The sequence below is a fragment of the Aulonocara stuartgranti genome (genome assembly GCF_965226115.1).
Source record: "Aulonocara stuartgranti genome assembly, chromosome: 10".
Lineage (NCBI taxonomy): Eukaryota > Metazoa > Chordata > Actinopteri > Cichliformes > Cichlidae > Aulonocara > Aulonocara stuartgranti.
Window position 1 is genome coordinate 17,482,876 of NC_138946.1, and position 18,388 is coordinate 17,501,263.

At 39.3% G+C, this 18,388-nt stretch overlaps 1 protein-coding gene across 2 annotated transcripts; it reads right to left on the bottom strand.

The window, feature by feature from the left end:
• Positions 1–433: 433 nt before the first annotated feature.
• Positions 434–17,479, bottom strand: postna (periostin, osteoblast specific factor a). 2 transcript variants are annotated; one of them, XM_082549117.1, is made up of 23 exons: positions 17,160–17,479; positions 15,680–15,778; positions 11,004–11,068; positions 10,741–10,898; positions 10,473–10,637; positions 10,211–10,357; positions 9,944–10,085; positions 9,088–9,300; positions 8,864–8,998; positions 8,529–8,677; positions 7,991–8,127; positions 7,250–7,380; positions 6,948–7,078; positions 6,499–6,601; positions 6,343–6,410; positions 6,204–6,249; positions 6,079–6,114; positions 3,279–3,698; positions 3,140–3,169; positions 1,609–1,653; positions 1,315–1,401; positions 1,193–1,228; positions 434–1,110 (listed from the first exon to the last, which is right to left on the bottom strand). In XM_082549117.1, the coding sequence occupies exons 1-23, from the start codon at positions 17,276–17,278 to the stop codon at positions 1,055–1,057; spliced, it is 2,718 nt and encodes a 905-aa protein (XP_082405243.1). In that variant the 5' UTR covers positions 17,279–17,479; the 3' UTR covers positions 434–1,054. The 2 variants fall into 2 exon arrangements, with proteins under 2 accessions (XP_082405243.1, XP_082405244.1); XM_082549118.1 differs by lacking the exon at positions 1,609–1,653.
• Between the last annotated feature and the right edge of the window lie 909 nt (positions 17,480–18,388).

The window sequence follows — 18,388 nt, forward strand, 5'->3', positions numbered from 1 at the left end:
TAACTGTGTAAAACTTTTTTTTTGTTTCTTTTTAACCTGCATGTTATACTCATATTAACATATTAAAAATATACTGTAAGTGATAATACTTTGGATAATGTAATAATATACATGAGATATAATTGTGAACATTTCTTATTTAAACCATTTAAAAAATAGTAAAAACGTTATTCAGTTTTACATTTGATTTCAGGTCTATGGACTCTTATGAAAATGAAACTTAGGTTTATAGACATCTGTCTGAGGAAGTGATAGCTCATCTGATTTAGTGTCAATACTCTTGAAAACCTTTTGATTGCTTTATGCTTTTTTGGGGGGTTTTTCACCAGCACTTTACTTTCAGTATATTCATATACACGATGTAGCTCTACAGACAGAATAGCCATGTTAGATAATGGAAAAGTAGATGAAAGGAATTTCTTTAGTCATAATCTGCATTGTATTCACACATTTATTGGTCACTTGTTTGTAAGGTACAAACATAGGATTGTAAAGTCTGATTGTGTATAGACATACACGAGTCAAGTTCCCGATCAAAAGTATGAAACATCTGTCGATCTATCGCCATCATGATAGAAAAAACCCCATCGTGGCATTTTAAAATGATCATGCCATAATTTACAGAGGTACAGTAGAAGATCTACCGGTAGCAAAACACTATTTAAAACAGAGCACCATATGACAAAAAACAACAAACCAAAAGAATACAAAACTCTTTTGTACTAATCTGTTTGCAAAGTGATATCGAAAAAACAAACAAACAACAATTCTCGTACAATATACCTCACCTTTCACCCTATTTTGCCCCCACATTAAAAATCACTATTCCTTACACACCAAAATTAGGGAAATAAAGAGTTTAATCGTATGGCTATTACACGAACTGTGCCTCAGATGGAATAACAAACAAACTTAATGGTTCTTTGGATTAAGAAATGGCTAAATTAATTTAATCTCAATCTGCGGTTTTTCAATCCACCACTGCTCGACCAGGAGCGCTGGAGATGCATACAATCCTTGTGGTGAGCCCTAAGCATTTATCTTTCTGCAAGATTCACTCCCTTGGCTTATGGTGACGCCTGACCAGCCTTGCCCGCCTCTTCATTCCAGCTGAAAAAGACGAAGCAGAGCGAACAAAATGTATTAAGAAGATAAAGGCTGTGAATGCATCAGCAAGTAATTATACTGTTACCTGGAGCTTTCCTGGCAGCAGCAAATCTACCTCCTTCTGCGAATTTAAGAGATAATATGGTTAGTTTGTATATTAGAGATATACAGACAAGTATGTCACAAAATTAAAGTCAAAGCACTTACCTTTAATGATTCTGCTAATTCTCTCAGACTCCTCATCGATCAGACTTGGGTCTCCGTGGATTGTAGTGATCCTGGAAAAGTCTGGGCCTGAACGTTTGAAACAAAACCATTACATCTAAAATCCGAAATCATGTTCTGAGTCAAATCAGTTTTTAAAAAAGCTTCATGATTACTTTCCTACCTTGAGGTATCCACTTGCACTGAATATAGATTTATAATCATGATCATTTTAAGGAAATTAAACATTTGAAATAAACCTATTTGGTATAAAGTGTTTATGGGAGGACACATTACCCTCAATGATCTGAGGCTCGTTCGCCGTGGTGTGTCTGGCTCCACCTTCAGACCGGCAGCGGAGAAGGGTGTTGAAAGTCATTTAACGACTTAGCAACTGTACAAGTACTGACTGACAAATGGACAGACTGACAGGCACATACACCCCATAAAATACTGTACCTCCTCCGCCACCACCAACACAGAGTCAAGCACACATGGGTAAGCTTATGAACATACACAAATTGCACACAGACGCACAGTACCATTAGCCCAAGAAATAAGCTGCAAGACACCAGAAAAGCAGCTGAAAGATCACCTGCTATTGTACCCAAAAGACAATGGCCCAATGGTCTGATAATATAATAATATAATTTGCACACTGCACAATTCTCACACATACATGCCACAACATAGAGGATGTGCAACCTCCCCTAAGAAACAACAACATCTATACTAGGATGGAATTGGATGTCTATCCAGCAGATGGATTGCAAAAATGAACCTATGTTCCTTGCATGCTTGCCAAAGATTGTCGTCATATTCTGTGCAATCCCATGAACCAGGCTGTTAAACAGGGCTTTCCGAGCACAAACAAACACAAAAACAATAAAGAGCAGTTTGATGTATCCAGTCCGAAATGAGGACTAATTCATTTTTGTGTAAATCTTGCTCCAGTCAACACTTGTCCGTCTTTTGGGTACCTCAGTCATGAGCCTTACTGCTGAGTTAATTGCTAACTCCTCTCTCCTTTAGTGTTTTGCTTGTATGTTTTATCTCTAATTCCAAACTCAAATTATGATCCAGCCATCTAAACCGTCATCAAACAACACCTCCCTGTCTGTTTAGTTTGTTGATTATGTTGATTAGTCTGTTGAAGGATCACATTTCCTTCCACCACTACAAGACACTTTGAAAGTGTCTTGTAGAACCTTGCAGCCCAGTTCCTGTGATCTCTGTCAGGATTTGAGTCTGCCATTGTTCACCCCGTCGAACACAGCAGTCGTGGATGCTTTCACAAATCTGAGAAACTGAGATGACAGGTTCAAGCAGCAATGGCGGCTTTGACTGCCACTTAGCCAGCCAGAGAAGGACTGGATGTAAACGATCCACATCCCTGGTTTCATTCTACCGGCAGTCAAAATCCAAACTTCAGGCCTTACAATAAAAAAAAAATGTTGAAGACCATGGCTGAACAACTGTGCTCAAAAGAGCCAAGTCAATGCATGTGCTTTACAATCCCTTCTCTCTTCTTCTGGTCATCATTATTCTTAAGAAATGCAGTATACACCATAGAGGAAGAGAGAGTAGTTACTGAAGATGAGGCATTCACAAAAGGATCAACTCAAGACAAAGAATGGTGCAAACAGTATCTGACTTAGTAGCTGATCACCACACAAAAATGTGATTAAAGGTGAAATTAAATCTGCATTAAAAGAGAGTGACACACAGTGGCTAATATCATCATGCAGATCTGTTAGAAGGTGCATGAACGCTCTAAGATTAATGCTACTACAGTCTTCAAATCAGTAAACATGCAAAGGAAACTCACCTGTGCTGCCATCTCCACCAACACTAGCACCTGTGATTCAAGGCAACATCATCAAATCTGTTCCAAAAACTTTGTTAGCTTCAAATTTGATCATCTATGATGGAAAATGAATGATATAAGCATTTTTTATGAAAATTACCATCAATAACTCTTGTAACTTTAGTAATAGAAGGCTGTCCCTCAATGACCCTGGTGACTTTGGTCTGTGTAGGGTTTCCTTCAATGACCCTGGTGACTTTGGTCTGTGTAGGGTTTCCTTCAATGACCCTGGTGACTTTGGTCTGTGTAGGGTTTCCTTCAATGACCCTGGTGACTTTGGTCTGTGTAGGGTTCCCTTTGATGACCCTGGTGACTTTGGAAGCTGCAGAGTCCCGTTCTATGACTCTGGTGACTTCGGTAAGTGTAGGGTCCCCTTTGATGATCTTGGTAGTAATTGAAAAGTTCGTTTTGATGTCTTTGAGAAGTGAAGGGTCCCCTTCGATAACTCTTTTTACGGTAGTGATAGATGGTTCCACTGAAATAACCCGGGTAACATTGCGGATCACTGTTGACTCAGGAACTGTAGAGAGGGAAAGGTAATTTCAGCATCGGTCAAGAATGTAGGGAATAAGGGTGTAACTTCCTCAAATTCTTTATTATGTGTAGTTTTCCAAGCAGATAAGAACATGCATTCAAACCAAGAAGATGGCATGAGCATGGTAAGTGATTGCAGCACTGAAAAAAGGAGGCCTTAATCAGTCCTGCACTTACACACTTTGAGAAATAATCAGGACTGTATGAGAATTTTTCACTTTTTTCTTTAGTTGGTTTAGAGTCTTTCAGCTTTAAAAACTACTGGCTTAAATTATAATAAATGAGATGTGACATCTGACAAAATATCCCCATCTAACCCCAGAACCTTCCCCAAGAAACGTTTGCCAAAAATATCACTTTGTGTGTGTGTGTGTGTGTGTGTGTGTGTGTGTGTGTGTGTGTGTGTGTGTGTGTGTGTGTGACAGTATATGTACAAGAGCCAGCTGAAAGGTGAAAGATTTCCATTTTTATCAGAAGGCTGCTCTTTGGCCTGAGGTTGCTTGATAAGTGCCCTTTTTAGTAATCAGAGCCAAGATCATGTCCAGTAGAGGGCTTTGATACAGGCGACACGGGCGGTTGCCCGGAGCGGCATCGTTGTGGGGGGCGGCAAAAAAATAAATAAAAAAATTGCTCGTACTCATGCTGCCCCGACATCATGCCAGCGCATACTGGGGATGGCATAGGCACCGATCGGTTTTCTATTGCCCATTTGCTGGGAGTAAGGGCGCCCTCCGTTTGCTAGGTGCGCCTGCTGCTTGCGGCACAAGGAGGACAGGGCGGGGTGGTGGGGGGATTCTCTGGCTGGCTGGAGCAGCATCTAATAACCAGCTCGCAAAATAAAACGAAATAAAAACAAACCAACAAACATGAAAACACCAGACATTATGATACAGACTTATTATTTGCGCCGATGGTTTTTCGAAATTCTGTATGCGAGACGTGAGTGCGAGAGCCCTCAGTGCGCCTGATAGTACAGTATATAGAGAGACGAGACGACGAGGCTCCAGTTACAGCAGTGCAAGTAAACAAACAATAAATATAAGAAGAGTAAGAAAAAAACTATACACTAGGGATAAAGGGATCAATAACAATTTAAAATTTATATTTTATAGTTTGATGATTTAAAGTCTCACACACAACACGTCGAAAGGGGAGGGAGACCTGCTGCTTCCAAATAGACCACATTTCATTCATAATGTTTTCAGTCCAAGCACATATGTATTCATGATTTGAATCCTGGGTTGTGCAAAATGGCAGAAATACACCCTAGACAAAGTGAACTAAGGTGTAGGTTTATTAGGTTATGTTGTGGTGATCCTCGGGTTGAGGGATGGGTGTTCATACTGCAGTGCAAAATTAAAACCAAGATGGACAAGAAAAGTTCAAAGCCATCAGGTGCTCAGTTTAGAAAAAAGAGAAAAGAAGAGGAGGAGAAACGAGCAAAAGATGCAGGTAAGCAGATGTGTCATTGGATAATGGCAGGTCATCCTGAAACAATCAGAATCAAAATACTTTATTAACCCCTAAGGAAATTATGTGGGTTACAGTTGCTCCAAGAAGAAATGGTAAAAATAGTAACAGTAACAGACTAAACTCCAAACAATACATTATATTACAGATTTTAATATTAATTAGTCATTGTCAATTGTTGATTTGTCCTGTTCTCATTGTATAATGAATTATGATGGCTGTATGGTAGCCGTTTGCATACTATGCATACTCTCTCTCTCTTCGTGTGTGTGTGTGTGTGTGTGATTTTATAAATACTTCAAGAATGATAAAGTATTTAGCTTACGTAGCTTAGTATGAGGAATAGTTAGGATTCTCTACCCAGATGAGTAATCGCACATCAATTGTATAATCACTGTAAAGTTGTATTTTTAGATTTAGTTATTGTAGCCCTTAAATCTTATGAACATGGTTTCTTAAAAGATAAAAATGAAAATCCCCTTGAGATCTGAAAAACCCTTTGTTTTCTGAACCCACCCAGCAAAACAATGGCCTCTACATAAGTATTACCACAAAAGATCCAAGCAAAGACTGATTTTTCCTTCTTATATTCATTTGTTTGATTAAAAAACATACAAATATAACAACAAATAATATGTCTTAAGACCTACAATCCCTGTCTAATATACAAGTAAGAGTGTCCAGACTTTTAACTGGTACGTACTTACTTCTCTGAGAAACCTCCTATGAGACATGAATTATTAATGTCATTGCAAGACAGATTTCACTTTATGCATATTTGTATTGTTGAGCAAAGAATATGCATTTGTTTTAAAGGAATGTCTGTTATTTATGATCACTGCAGATTGTAAATCAAATAAGTGCAGACTCAAGTCCTTTGTGTAGTTAGGTCTTACCTTCAACAAAATGAGTAGTTGTTGTGATAGTCCTTTCTGAGAAAGTAATAAAATTAGTTTTAGGTTCCTGCTCAGGCAAAAATATCTAAACATAATACAGTGATAGTGATATTATGGGAACTTACTGATGAAGGTGAGCGGGATCTCAGTGTAAGAAAATCCAGAGACAAACTAAAAAACAAAAAGCATAACAGAATGAAAGCTTCAAAAGTCAACCAGTAAAACCTCTACACAAATACACAGACAGGGTTTCCCCTTCACTACCTTTATCTGAATGTACTTAATCAGCTTCCTCAGGAGGATCAGTAGGTCCTGACGGCCCACAGGAAGGTCTGTAAGTAATACACGTCACATTTAATATATATCAAACAAGCAGAATGCAACCAGGCATACAGGTGAACACACAGCACACGTTCTTACCCCCTGGATAAAGAACATTCTTCACAATATGGATCACACCGTTTGTTGCCATCAAGTCACTGTGTGGCACATCCACAGAGTTGACATGGATAGAGCTGTCTACCTGGTAAAACCAAACACAATTAAACGTTACCTTCACACAAATTTAAGAATATTTAAGTCATTTAAGAAGAATGCAGTGTGAGAGCTGGGAATTCCATTTATTAACGTTACTAATATCCTACAATTGTCCAACATGCAAAACTGAGGCAAATCACACTTTGAGCTGAGTTTGAAAAGTTTTTCTGCCCGTGGGCTGAATTTTAAACATTAATCTAAGAGTGATTTCATGAGTTTCATTAGCTGATACATCTGAAACTAACGCTCTATGACATTCCCAGAAGGATTTAGAAACTCGTTGCTGGCTTTTTTATAAAAAAAAAAAAAAAAAACTCTAAAAGATGACATACAGATTTAACTTGCAGGTTCTTGCCCTGGAAGGTTTTGAGCAGATTGGTAACTCCTCCCTCTAATCCTCCATTGATGAAGGTCCCATTACTGAAGTGGTACAGCAGGATGTTTCTCAGAACAGTTAGATCACCTGTCGGTGTCAATATGAAGGAATTATAATTCATACTTTGCACAATGTTAAACAATGGTTTTTTCTCATTTCTGCATCAAATAGTTCCCTATTAGATGAAGATACATTGACAGCATTGCTGGGTTTTTCAAAAGATAAGTGCATATGTGCTCACTGCAGTGGGGTACTCACTTTTGAGCAGAGCCATGTCTTCCTTGCTGAGGTCGACAAAGGCATCGTCCGTTGGTGCAAAGACGGTGTAAGAGCCTTCCTGCTTTAACAGATCATACAGACCTGCTGTTTCCATTAACGACAGGAATTTCCTACAGTCATTCAAATAACAGAAAGAAAAGAAGAAAATCAGGGATGCAGGAATAAAATAGGCACAACGTTTAAGAGCAATGTACAGTTTAAGTGTTTACAATAATTGGTTAGTGGAAATCAGGTGATTTTAATGGTCCACTGGAAGTATATTTTCACCACAGCCTTAGTGTTGTGGTTCAGACAGAAAGAAATTTATATTCTATATTTGTGTATTTCCACAAGCAAAATGGTTCTAACTGCAATAACACAATGAATATCAGAACAGATAAAAAAAGGTTTCCCTTTTAAGCCGGGAGGATTATAGTGTTAGCAGGGAAGTTCAGGCAGAGGGTTTGAATGAGATTTGCATTCTCGTGTGGTCCCACTGAGTCACAGATTTGTTTTCCTCAGTTCTTCATCACCAACCTTTACTGGTGCCTTTAATTACACAGTGAGAAATGTTCTGCTGAAAGTGAATCATCAACAGCATCAGAAAAAGATGTTTTATTACGCACACAAGCAATGTGCGATCACTGTTTCCATCCCCACTACTGGAGATAAAAATCTCACTTGACTCAAAGAGAAATCATTTTCAGCAACAAGTATTTTAGAATGATACTTTGCTCTTACTTGAAACGTCCGTCAGCAATCAGGAGCTCATAGATAGTTTTCTCAGGTGGTTTGATAAGAGACCTCACAGAATGGAGCATCCCATTGCTCCCCTCCTTACTGCCACGGACCATACATGTGTTTTCTATGCACACAGCCTGTCAAAAAAGGAGCATTCATAAAGTTAAGCCACAGGTTTAAAATTCACTGTACAAATCTGGTAACTATTTGCTTGTGTGGAGGAGGGCTGTAAGCCTTTCTTTTTTTTTGATTGTCATCAATCACAATAAGACAATGTTTCTGTGGAAAAATTAAACCCAGCTGACTCTAATATGCTATCTAGTGGAGCAGAAACACACTTCATCTGCCAAAAGCTGGAGTAATTAGATGTTTACAGATTTTTAAAGACAGCAACAATATACCACACACTTGGTAAGGCTCACATAAATCAGACTAAGTTACTACTTTCTGTGGTTTCTCTCTTTTTCTTTCAGATTTCACTTGGTTAATGTAACAATACACACACACACACACACACACACACACACAGAATTCTCACAGTGCGGTAAATGAAGACTCGTAGCAGTTTTCCAGCGATTGTTTCCAGCGTCTGTTCGTTGTAAAGCTCACTCAGTTTCATTTTTGTCTTCAAGATGTGGTTTTCCAAAATGAGTCTCAGCGTGTTTGTGTCCATTGACATCACTTCACCTGACAGAGAGAAATGTCAGAGATTTAAATAAGATGGATAGTTTTAGATCCTGATCAAATAAGGCAAAATGCCTTGCAATTTAAAAGTGTGGCATACATTATAATATTTTTGGTTTGTAAAAGACAAAATATTATAACCACAAAAAAGTGCTACTTTTCTATAGATAAGAACATGTTTCAACTCACTAGTGAAGGCATTGTTGAAAGGAGCTAGGAGGGTGTACTCTGTCTTTGGACCCAGGGATTCAGCTAAGCCCAGTTCAGACAACTTGCTGCTGAAAGTGCTCTGGGAGGTTTCCAGTAACGATTTCACTTCCTTGGCTGACATGAACAATACAAAAAAGATATGCCTGTGACCCATTAAAAGGAAGACGCCAAACGATTTAAACAACTTCAAAATGTGTTTGTACCTGAGTATGGGATCAGCATCTGGTCTATCAGGTGGATGACGCCATTGGTCGCTACAATGTCCTTCTTCAGGACCATCTTGATGCCGTTCACAGTCAGACTGTCACCGTCACAGCCAATCTCTATGCTGCTGCCTTCTGCAGTCTCATACATGAATCCTACCATGATTGCTTCTGCACACTGGACACTCTTTAACAGGTGGTAGTTCACCAGGGCTGACAAGGTTGGTCAAAGTGTGAAAGAGGCTAAATTAATTACATTTAATTGAGTAATTAAATAAACATAAACACAAGTTGAACATAGGTTTGCAACTCAAATTACACACCTAAAGTATCTAATTATTATGTGAAGCCTGTGCTGTGATGTGTTATTCAGGAATTACAGGTATGCAGATGAATCAAACATCAATGTTCTCTGTGCTCATTATTCACATTTAGGCATGTATTTATGCCACAGCTGAGCCCGACTATCAAGCTACGCCAACAAATTTAGCCTGCAAAAGCAATGCATTAGAAACAGAAGCAAAATTTGTATTGTATTTTATTCCAAGAAGAAACCTGTCACTGACTTCATGCCTGTATTCATGACTCAGCAAATAAGCAGATAAGCTGTTTTTTGTGTGGTTTTTGGATTTGTCAATTCAAAAACAAGTTCAAAGTTCAAAGTCCACTTCATATCAATTTGTCTGCGGGCCTACTATGAGCTGTGTGAAGCTGCCGCACACGCTCATAGTAGCTCATAGTAGCTCATAGTAGTAGTGGCCCTTTTTTTTAGCATATTTACCAGGCCACAGGAACAATGTGAAAATGTTATGGTTGTACTTTATGCTCTCATTAAGGCATCACATTTTTACTGTACCTTTAACAACAGCTGGGTCTTCCATGATATTCTCCAAGTAGTCTGGGTTCATTTTGTCAAAGGCGTCATTAGTTGGAGCAAACAAAGTGTATTGGCCAGGCTCACCCAGCTTGTCCATCACATTGGAAGCTAATGCGATAGCCTGGGGAACAAGACACGATGTAAACATTTTTCTAAGAATCAGATGCTATAATGAGTTGGATAAAAGTTACTGTTTGTTAATGGTGAACTGTACAACTGTAAACTTTTTTGAGAATAGTTTCATACACTAAAAGAAGAAAGGTCTTCATTGAGCTCCAAGTGATCCTTGATGGTGTTCCCCACGGCCTTGATTACCCGATCGATGACATGCACCACACCATTTGTGGCCAGCTGGTTAGCATTGAGAATCCTGACACAGTTCACTGTAACAACCTTAGGAAGTAAATATTTTATGAAGATCAAACAATCAATGGCTTAATTGACTCTTATAGATATAATTGTAATAATCATGCAGCATTGCGCTTGTCTACACCGTTCATAAACTGACCCCATTTGGGTAGTGGTTGAAGTGCAGTCCCTCTTCATTGTACATGGAACTGACAGTCATGCCATTCTTCATGTCTTTGGTGAGGACACGGTGGTTTACCATGTGGTAATGCAGAGCGTTGTAGAGTTCAATGTTCACATTGTTCTCTAGTGCAGATCGTTGAGCCTTTAAAAATCACAGTGTTAGTTTCATCAAAGTATAACTGTGTTTGAGCAGACATTATTGTAAATGCATTTCTCTTTAAGGTTTTAAACACAGGTTTACTCACAGGGTCCAGCTCATCCCAGGCATCATTGCTAGGTGCAAACAAGGTGAAGGCGCCTTTTCCCTCAATTTCTTTTCTCAGTTTAGAGACTTCAGCATATCGCTGTGTGGTTGTAGCCTTGACAAAGCCCAGTGTACCATACACATGGTCAATGGGAGCCACTGGTGGTAAGGTTGAGAGTTGTGAGAAACCAGAGGAAATATTCATATTGAATATATTGTAATTTTTAGTTGATTTTGAATGAATCTGTTGAGCCATCCACCTACCTGCAGTGCATCCTTTCGTACCCTCGAGTTTCATATAACCTGGACAGCATTCATATACAACCACCCTGCCAAACCATTAAAAGAGCAGTGAGTTATTCAATAAGTAGATAATCATTAAAAACATAGATTAATTTAATCCAGATATAAAATGTCAAAAATAAAAAATGTAATTGTTCAGGGTTGTGCATCTTTATCATATAAATTTCAAACAGAGCAAGAGTCTACATGACTCTAACACAAGGTGATGAACCGAAACAAAACTATACCATCTCAACAAACTAAAATAAATGAGTCATTGAAAAAAAACCTGTGCAGCTGTGAGATAATGAGGAGCCCTGGGAATGAGGGCATTGAAAACAACAAATGAGGAAGTAACTCTTGACACTGGCTGACCTGAAAACCACATAGTAAACTTATGAAAAAGTTTGACATGAATTAAACATAAAAAAAACTGTCAAAAAACCAACAAGTTAAGCAGACTGGAAAGGAGAAAAAAACATTTACATGGTTTGTGTTTCCACAAGAAAAGTGACAAAGAGCTCAAAAAGTCCCAAGAGGAGGTTAATCGAGAAAAATTTGGTGACTGGGAAGATCTCTAGTAACTTTTTTTCTGTCTTAAAAAGAAGAAAGAAAAAAATTACAGGACCATGTGTAAGCACTATTATCAAAAAACAGACTGTTATCTGATACATTTTTATGGACAACTCTAAGTTACTTAGTTTCCTCTCTTTTTTGTGGTACACTGCTGTCAGACGTCTCACTTGTCAAGTCGAATCCTGTAGTCTGTAAATTTTCCAGAAAACATTTTCACAGATTTTCATTCTTTAATTTCACTTCTAAAAAAAACAGACGGGTGTCTTCATTTAGATTTTAGGTGGAAATAAAGGCTTATCAAAACTTGTAAAAGCGTAACTCAAAGAAATGTGTCATGGACCTGGATCTGGTGACCCAGGGTTCATGAGTGTTTGTGGACTGTTTTTTTTTTATGGGTTTGTCTTGGGCTGTTTATGTGTGGTGCTTGTGTCCCTCTTTTCCTTCTTTGTGTGTGTTTGTGTGTATAGGCGTTTATATGTGTGTGTGTGTATCCGGATCACCGTCAGGCCTGGTGAGTGTGTCCCCGCCAGGCTGGCCACACCCGAGGAGGATGATGGCACACACCTGCTGCTGATCAGCCTCGTCTGGGGGAGCTACTTAGAAGAGTGGCTGAGCTTCCCGTGGATGCTGGATCGTTGCAAGACTTCCCGTCAGTTTCCCAGTAAGTCAGTCGAAAGGGTGAGTCTATCATAATTGTGGGCTTTCTAACGGCTGCCTCTGTGATTTCTACAAGAGGATTGCAAAGACAAGAGGGCAGCGAGCACGTTGTATGGAGGCACAAAGGGAGCAGAGACACAGAGCACGGACACTGGGGAACGCGCACGGGATTGACTGTCATGTTATTATTTACTGCACTGTAAATACACTCACTGTCTGCATCCAAGAGTCCCTTGTTTGGGTCCTACTTTCCCCGTTCCATGACAAAATGCAAGATAAGCACCAGATAAGCTGTGCTCATAACAGGAGCTCAGCTGGCACTCTTTTGCATTGGCATGAATGAAAGAATGAGGTGTGAGAAGGCTAATATAATGAGACACAGGACAGTACTGTAGCTCTAATGTGAGAAGTTTTACTGAGAGTAAACAAACCATAGATGGTTTGACAGCATTTGATTAGGATTAGTCCCCAGTTAACGAACATTTTCTAAGACAAACTAGGAAGTGAATAACCTGTACTGGGGTTTAATTTGAAACACTTCCTGAGTTTTCAGCTCCGGAAATTAGTTTCGACTTTTTCTTTGAGCTCATTACACTTTCATTACACTTTGCAGAACTTGAGGTTTTCCTGCCTTTTTCTCATGGAAAAATTGTATTTCCACATGTGCACATTAGTTTTTCATGATTTACAGTAAACCAGTCTATCAATAGTTTGCTTTCTATTCAGGAATCGCCAGTATTGATAAATTACGCCAAAGCAATACTTTTTTAAAAAATAGCTTACTGCAAGTACACCAACCTCAACCATAGCTTCTAACTGCATAAAATGTAACATAAAAATGTAATTCTTACAAACAAACAAGCAAGGAACACAACCACAGTCAGTATGCAAGTAGATTCAAGTCCCCTCAACTGAAAACCTTATTCACACACAATCACACATGTGCATGTACACACACACTTTCTACAAAGATTCAAGCTTGGCAAAGTTAATCCATTTAATTAGTATTTGTGTGTTTATAGATAAACGTCTCTGTGTGTGTTTGATTCTGCTGAATGTGTTGAATTAGTCATTTTGTGCAAAGAGGCATGTTGCTTATAGAGCAATCCCTCTTTGCCTTGACACTAATTTCGGTAATATAAAATACATAAATACCCCTCCACGACTGGCCGTCAGGAAGGTATGAAGTCATTGCTCCCCAGCTACGCTCTGACAGGATAATAGATTCAACAGAGACCTGAAACAGAATTAGCCAGTGCACTGTAGCCAAGCCCCTGGTTGCATCACAGCATGAAACAACTCAATGTGGCTTCCAGATGAGCAGATGTGCAAATATGGGGCTTTGGTGCACGCATACACGCACGCACGCACGCACACACACACACACGCACACACACACACACACACACACACACACACACACACACACACACACACACACTGTACTCATACAAAGGCTTTAGGTGGGGTTTTCTGGCACCAGATAAAGACATTGGAGTGTTTTTTTAAATCCTCTGTAATCACTAATGAACAGTCTCTGTTCCATCCTCATCCGTCTGGTCTTAATATTGTGTAGAAGAGCTTTTTTTCTATAGATGGGTGTGGACTTCCTCTAAATACATCTTTAAGAATCTGACTTTTACAGTGGTTTGTTATAAAGTCCACTTAATTTTAATCACACATCCTGTGCTTCCTGCAAATAGTTTTCTTTAACAGAAAAACCGTTTCTTTCATCCAACAGCTCAATTCAAATGAAATCCTCAAAAGATCCTATGGTACCATTATATCAAGAGAAACATGAGCAATTCCCAAACTATGTTAGGTTAATAGTTAATACTTTTAGGTTGGTATAGTGATCTGAAACTACACATGCTTTTAACCCGCGGTGTAAGATCAAAGTTTAGTTTTGGAAATATGTTCAGGATGCTCAACAGCAACAAAACCATTTGAAAAAGATTAAACGTGAAAGTGTGTGACTGACCCACTAGCGCTGGAAAAGAACAAAACAACTAACCAAAGCAAAACAGGGTATCTCTCTGGGTGATCCAATCTATCACCAGTGGTGCACTGCAAAGTGAGACAGATAAGAGGAGAATATACTGAACACTTCCAGCTGTTTAGCAAAGTGCTTTCTGTGGGAAAAATGTACTTATCTTTGATGTAGATTTTGCTGTTTGTAACACTACAAACCTTTTGCATGAACTAACAAATTAAGTTATAAACCAGAAAAAAGTTAAATGCATTGAAATTTATTTTTTCGGCTAACAAAATCCTATTTTAGAAATTGTTTAATTTAAACATTTTAAATATGCCATATTCACATTACATAAAGATCTGACAAAAATAATTTGTAAATAGCCTAATGGGACTTGGTAGTGATGTAATGATGAGGCCAAGCAATTGTGTTTCTTATCTTAGAAACCCCTACTAGCTTCTCGTAATCTACTGTCACATGTTTTGACCAGTAATTCCTGGTTGTTTTCATGTCTACTGCTGTACTGTTTTGGGAGAAAATGACTCACCCCTGAGCTCACACCCCATTTTCAGCCTTATCGATACCGCAACAGGTGCTCCAGTTGACTGCATGACTGAAAACAGACGGGTGTATGTCTACATGTGTGTTCTTGTGTGTGCATGTGGGCTAACGACAGAGACTAAGTGTGTATGTTATTTTCTGCTGCTTCTGCACTTAAGTATACCAGAACAGCTCCAACTAAGCCTTACACTCCTTTAGGTGCGTTTCATGTAATATTTTATGAAATTATTTTGCAGTAAATAACCTAAATAAATAAATCCACCACAAGCACACTAAAGACGGGGTGATCGTGGCTCAAGAGTTGGGAGTTCGCCTTGTAATCAGAAGGTTGCCGGTTCGTGCCCCGGCTTGGGCAGTCTCGGTCGTTGTGTCCTTGGGCAAGACACTTCACCCGTTGCCTACTGGTGGTGGTCAGAGGGCCCGGTGGCGCCAGTGTCCGGCAGCCTCGCCACTGTCAGTGCTCCCCAGGGTGGCTGTGGCTACAATGTAGCTTGCCGTGTGTGTGAATGGGTGGATGACTGGATATGTAAAGCGCTTTGGGGTCCTTAGGGACTAGTAAAGCGCTATATAAATACAGGCCATTTACCATTTAAAGTTTGGTTTCTTATTATTTTCATAAATGCACAAAGACATTACTGGTTTGAACCATGCAACTTCATTTTAAAGCGAAGGTTAAGAGGAGAAAGCGAGATGTTATAGGTTCAGATAAACTGAGGTACAAGTCTGAGGGTGCAGAAAGGGTTTGGTCAAACATATTGGGCTTCTGCTGATAGATGGGTGATGAAGCTGGGTGTGGTTTGCACTTTTGATCAGACCAGTCTAATTCAGTGCAAATAATGATAAAAAGATGCGCTAATTAGATCCATTCGGTCTTTCAGTAAACACTTACGTATTCTTGCCACAGATGCTGCGTTTGTACCAATTCCTGCATGTGCTGAAGTACTTCTTCTTGGTCCCTGTGACTTGCTGCAAAGCACACACATTGGGTCTGTAAGAGAGGAGAGGGAGGAGAGGGTGAGGTGGGAGTAACAAAAGAACGTAAGGAACAGGATCAGGAAGGTCAGGATATGGAACTGTACAAGCGTAGCAGGGGGAAGGAAGGCGACAAGGATAGACAAGTTGACGAAAAAGACCGTGAGAAGATGTGGGGAGGTGTGTATGTATGAAATGGAAAAGAATGCATGGCCGAAAAAAGCGATTTACACATGTCAATATGCAATATTTATGTTAATAAGACATTATATGGACAAAAGTACTGGGTCACCGGCAAATGACGAGTACAGGAGCTGCTCACTCATGGAAACTGATAAGCATGAAGCTCCTTGAGCACACTTTCTGTGCTGATGTTAATGTCAGAGGAGGTTTAGAGCTGTGCAGTCATCAGAGTTTTGGTAGCTTTTAAACACTAAGAGCTGCAGGACAGGAATCACATCAACTCTGCTACTTCATGGCTGAGTTGATGTGGTTCCTAATTGCTTCCACCTTACAAATATACCACTTACAGTTCATTGTGGTATTTCTAGGATGGAAGAAACTTCATGAGCTGACTTGTTGCAATGCTGTCGTCTTAACACAGTACCATACTTGGATTCAGTGAGCTCTTAACAACAACCTTTCCCATTCACAAATGTTTGTAAGGACAGGCTGTGTGAGTAGCTGCTAGATTTTATACCCCAAACACGTGAATTTAAAGATAAAGGGGTGTGGTCCAGTACTTTTGTCCATACGGTGTATTACGCAAAACCAAAATTTGATGCATGTGCATTTTTTGTCTGCTTTGTGGGTTTTTTTTCAAGTTAGCAGACATTTATTTCAGCAAGTAATAATGGTGCTTTATTAATCAAGCAGACAAAGCACTAATGTACAGTATCTGCTACAGTAATGTGTGCCGCAAGTGTACTGTACTTACAGTAAGGTCAAAACCACCCAAGAAGCGGAACGAATTATTTGGATCATTTTGGCATCAGTCTTAATCCAAAATATGATTTTAAAGAAGATTCATCTTATTCAATTTACATGTGAATTTTAAATTACATTAATTACATAATTAATAAATACACAATTAATAATATTTGGAATATTTCAATAAGAAATACACTAAAACTTTTTTAGAAAGGGTTATTTCTTACAGTATTTGGATTTCTCTGGACTTCAGTTGTTGATTTTTGCATGTTAAATATGTTGATGATCAAGCGGAATTTCCTATTTTTCATCAATATGACTGATCTGTTCATGAAACTGTAGTGCTCAGTAAGATTTAAAACCATATTAAAAATTGACGTAGTCTAACCTGTTTTATTGCCAGATCATACAATTTATGTTCTTGCACCTGCAAACAAGGTGATAGGAAAAATATTAAGTCTACCTACCCTTGATCCCTGGCCCGTATGCGGCTATGGGTGACTATCTTGTCATAAGCTGAAAAAGCTGTGGTCTCCAGACTGCAAAAGGCCACCAACACTAAGGTCACCACCAGAAGCCGATGCATCCTGTGAAGTTATCAGTCCTCAGTGCTGCAAGGGCTCAAACACACACTGCTCTTGTCTTTCAAGTGCACACATACACACACACGCGCACACACAAGCAGGAGTCCACAGAAACACACGGGATATGTGGGAACACAAATGAGAGAGGGAGCTTTTATATGAACAAGCTTCTCTAACACACCCACTCCCTTTTTAGTTCTTCACTGTCTATTCCATACCATTATATCCTTCTCCCACCCGCATACACCCTTCTATTCAGTCGAAATCCTTCCTCCACCACTAACTCTCCTCCCTCATGTTCGTATGAATTTTGCATGAATTTGCAGACCACCGTCACATCCCAGAGCACCAAGGGCACCCTGTACTTCAAACTTTACGTTGCTGTACAAGCTGCAGTGCCCGCCTGTCTCCAAACTGTGAATTGTGTTTAAAGTATGAAAACCAGTGATGATTTGTTCATTGTATGTAAAATATTAGAGGATTCATTTTTTTCTGAGGCTAACACCCACAGAATTTGCACTGCAATCAAAAAAGATGCCAATAAAGATGCATAAAGAAAAGCAGATTTTAAGATACAGATCCAAACACTAGTTTGACAATAACACCTAAACACGGGCTCTAAGCATACCTCTGATCTCTCTTCATGAGACTTCTGGCAACAAAATGTAAATAAAATTGATATAAAATGCTATAAAATAGAGGTGTAAATCATGCATGAAGACCTACTGTGGTGAATCTGCACAGTCTGGTATTTTACTTGACACCCTTGAAGGAAACCTGACTGTATTTTTATCACACCTCCCCTGGGACCCCACTGTTCTCCCCTTTAACTTTTATCACATTGATTCATCGTTTCCATCAACGTCCCGTGAACTCCCTTTTGCGCTCCTCTTCTCCCATCATCCTCCTTGCTGTCATGTTCATCGTTATCAGCTCAACTTTTTCCCTTCAGCTGTCTCTGTCTCCCACATTGAAGCCAGATCTGATACAGCTTCAAAGAATAAATTAATCATGAATACAGGCTTTCCGGACATCCTCGTGTACAGTCTTGACTTTTCGACAGGTGTGCTTCACACTTTACACATGCAGGTCGAGACAACTCAGACAAGGCT